At 68.3% G+C, this 2084-nt stretch overlaps 1 protein-coding gene across 1 annotated transcript in view; it reads right to left on the minus strand.

Annotated features, from left to right (window-relative positions):
• FOXQ1 (forkhead box Q1) overlaps positions 1-1352 on the minus strand; it is a 2831-nt gene extending 1479 nt beyond the window's left edge. Inside the window, exon 1 of the mRNA XM_046641009.1 lies at positions 3-1352. Within this exon, the coding sequence (XP_046496965.1) occupies positions 3-743 (741 nt within the window). The 5' untranslated portion in view covers positions 744-1352. The remainder of the gene's footprint in view (positions 1-2) is intronic.
• Positions 1353-2084: the final 732 nt, after the last annotated feature.

Raw genomic sequence — 2084 nt, forward strand, 5'->3', positions numbered from 1 at the left:
CCGGGCGAGGACGGGGCGGCGGGCGCGGGCGGCGGCGGCGCGGCGGCCGGGCGGACCGCGACCTCCTCGGGCCGAAGCCCTGGGGCGGGGCCCGCTGCCCGGTGACTGAGGCGCTTGCGGCGGCGGCGGAAGACCCCGTCGGCGAACGTGTACTCGCTGTTGGGGTTGAGCATCCAGTAGTTGTCCTTGCCCCAGGGCCGCGAGGGGTCGCGCAGCACCTTCACGAAGCAGTCGTTGAGCGAGAGGTTGTGGCGCACCGAGTTGCGCCAGCCCGTGTAGCTGCCGCGGAAGAAGGGGAACTTGCCCATGAGGTACTCGTTGATCTCGGCCAGCGTCAGGCGCCCGCCCGCCGAGTCGCGGATGGCCATGGCGATGAGCGCGATGTACGAGTAAGGGGGCTTGGGACGCCGCGTGTACGGCTTGCTGCGCGCGCCCTCGCCGCCCCCCGCGCTCCCCGCGCCGGGCCCCGCCGCCCCCGCCTCCGCGTCCCCCGCCGCCGCCGCCGCCCGGCCCTGCTCTTCGGCGTCTGGCCCGCCGCCCGAGCGACGCTCGCCGCCGCCCGCCAGCTCCCTGGCGGTGCCGCCCGCCGCCGGGCTGTTGGCCGCACAGTCCCCGTCTGAGCCCAGGGAGTCGTCTCCGGCCGCCGACAGCGGAGACGGCGCGTCGCTGCCGCCCGCGCTCTCCAGGTCACTACCCGGCTTGTCCCCGTGGGCCGCGCGGGAGCCGCACACCTCCAACTTCATGCCCGCGCACCCTGTCCTCGCCCGGCGCCGTACCCTTTTCCTTCGCGCAGTCTTGGGAAGCTGGTGCCGGTGGCAGGGCTCCTCGTCTTTCTCTCCGGGAGCTCTCGCTCCTTTTGCGAGGACAGTCTCTTTTCCTTAGAAGAGTCCTCTTCCGCTGGAATTTTTCTTTGGAAGAGTTGTGCTTATTGGCCGAACTAAGAGGGGCGGAGAGGGAGGAGTTGGGTGGGTACTCTCTTCAGTTAGAGGTTTAGAGACTGCGGGGTGAATGCCAGCGGAGGTGCGGGTCCACTCTCGAGTGCCCCAGCGCACGGGGCGTGGGATTTCCTGCTGGAGGGAAGAAGCGCGTGCATCTGCTCTCCGTTCCAGAGACCAGGAAGGCTTCTTCACTGGAGGCTCCAGGTCCCCGGCGGGCGTCCTGGGGCACGGAGATCGTGCAGGCTGGTGTGCGTGCCACCCTTGGGGGAGCGTCCGGCGCATTCAGCCTTGAGCGCCCTCGGAGCCGAGTCTCCGAGGCCGTGGCGCCAGCAGCCGCCTTCCAGCCCCCGGCCTCCGGAGCAGCATCTCCGCGCTGGTGGGCCGCGGCTACGTCTCGCTTCCACCTTCGACCGGCTCAATATAACCCTGCAGCAGCTCCGCGGGGCGGGGCCTGGGCGCCGACGGCAGAGGGGTGGGGGAACGAGGTGGCTCCCCGGCGGGCGCGCACCAGGTTGGGGCCAGCGGCGGCGCGGCCGCAAAGTCGCTCGGCGCAGGTTGTTTGTTTTGGCTCTGCCGGGCCCCGCCCTCCGTCTCTTGCCAATGGGGAGCGTGCGCGCGGGTGCGGGTGTGCGCGTGTCTGAGTGTGCGTGTGTGCCCGCCCCGCCCATCTGCTCCTCCGCTCAGGTGCAGCCCTGTCCGCCCCGAGGGCTCCCTGCGCCCTGGAGCTCACGAAGGCGATTTTGGCGAGTGGGCATGGTGGGGGGACACCTGGAAGGGCCCGGCCCCCGGCAGCAGGGACTTCGCTCAGGCCTGCAGCCCTCCTAAGCTACGCCGGTGTGCGTGTGCTCCTCGGGCGGGGAAAAGGGTGCTACTTCGGAAAGCGACCCGTCTCGTCCCTGACGAGGCGCTGAAGAGCGGAGACTGCGCGAGACCCACTGTGCAGTGACCTCCTACAGGAGCCACGTGCTGTGCCCCTTCTCATGATTTCCTTTTGAGGACTCTTTGTCTTCTTTCCCTTTTCAATGAATAAAATGCTGGGCTTGAAATTGTATACGCCTTTTTGGATGACTTTGACTCCTGCTCACTGAATGGCTTCCGACTTTCACTTTTCTTTTGTCTCCCTGTACCTTTTTCTTTACCTGGCTG

The sequence above is a fragment of the Equus quagga genome, chromosome 15 (assembly GCF_021613505.1).
Source record: "Equus quagga isolate Etosha38 chromosome 15, UCLA_HA_Equagga_1.0, whole genome shotgun sequence".
Taxonomy (NCBI): Eukaryota; Metazoa; Chordata; class Mammalia; order Perissodactyla; family Equidae; genus Equus; species Equus quagga.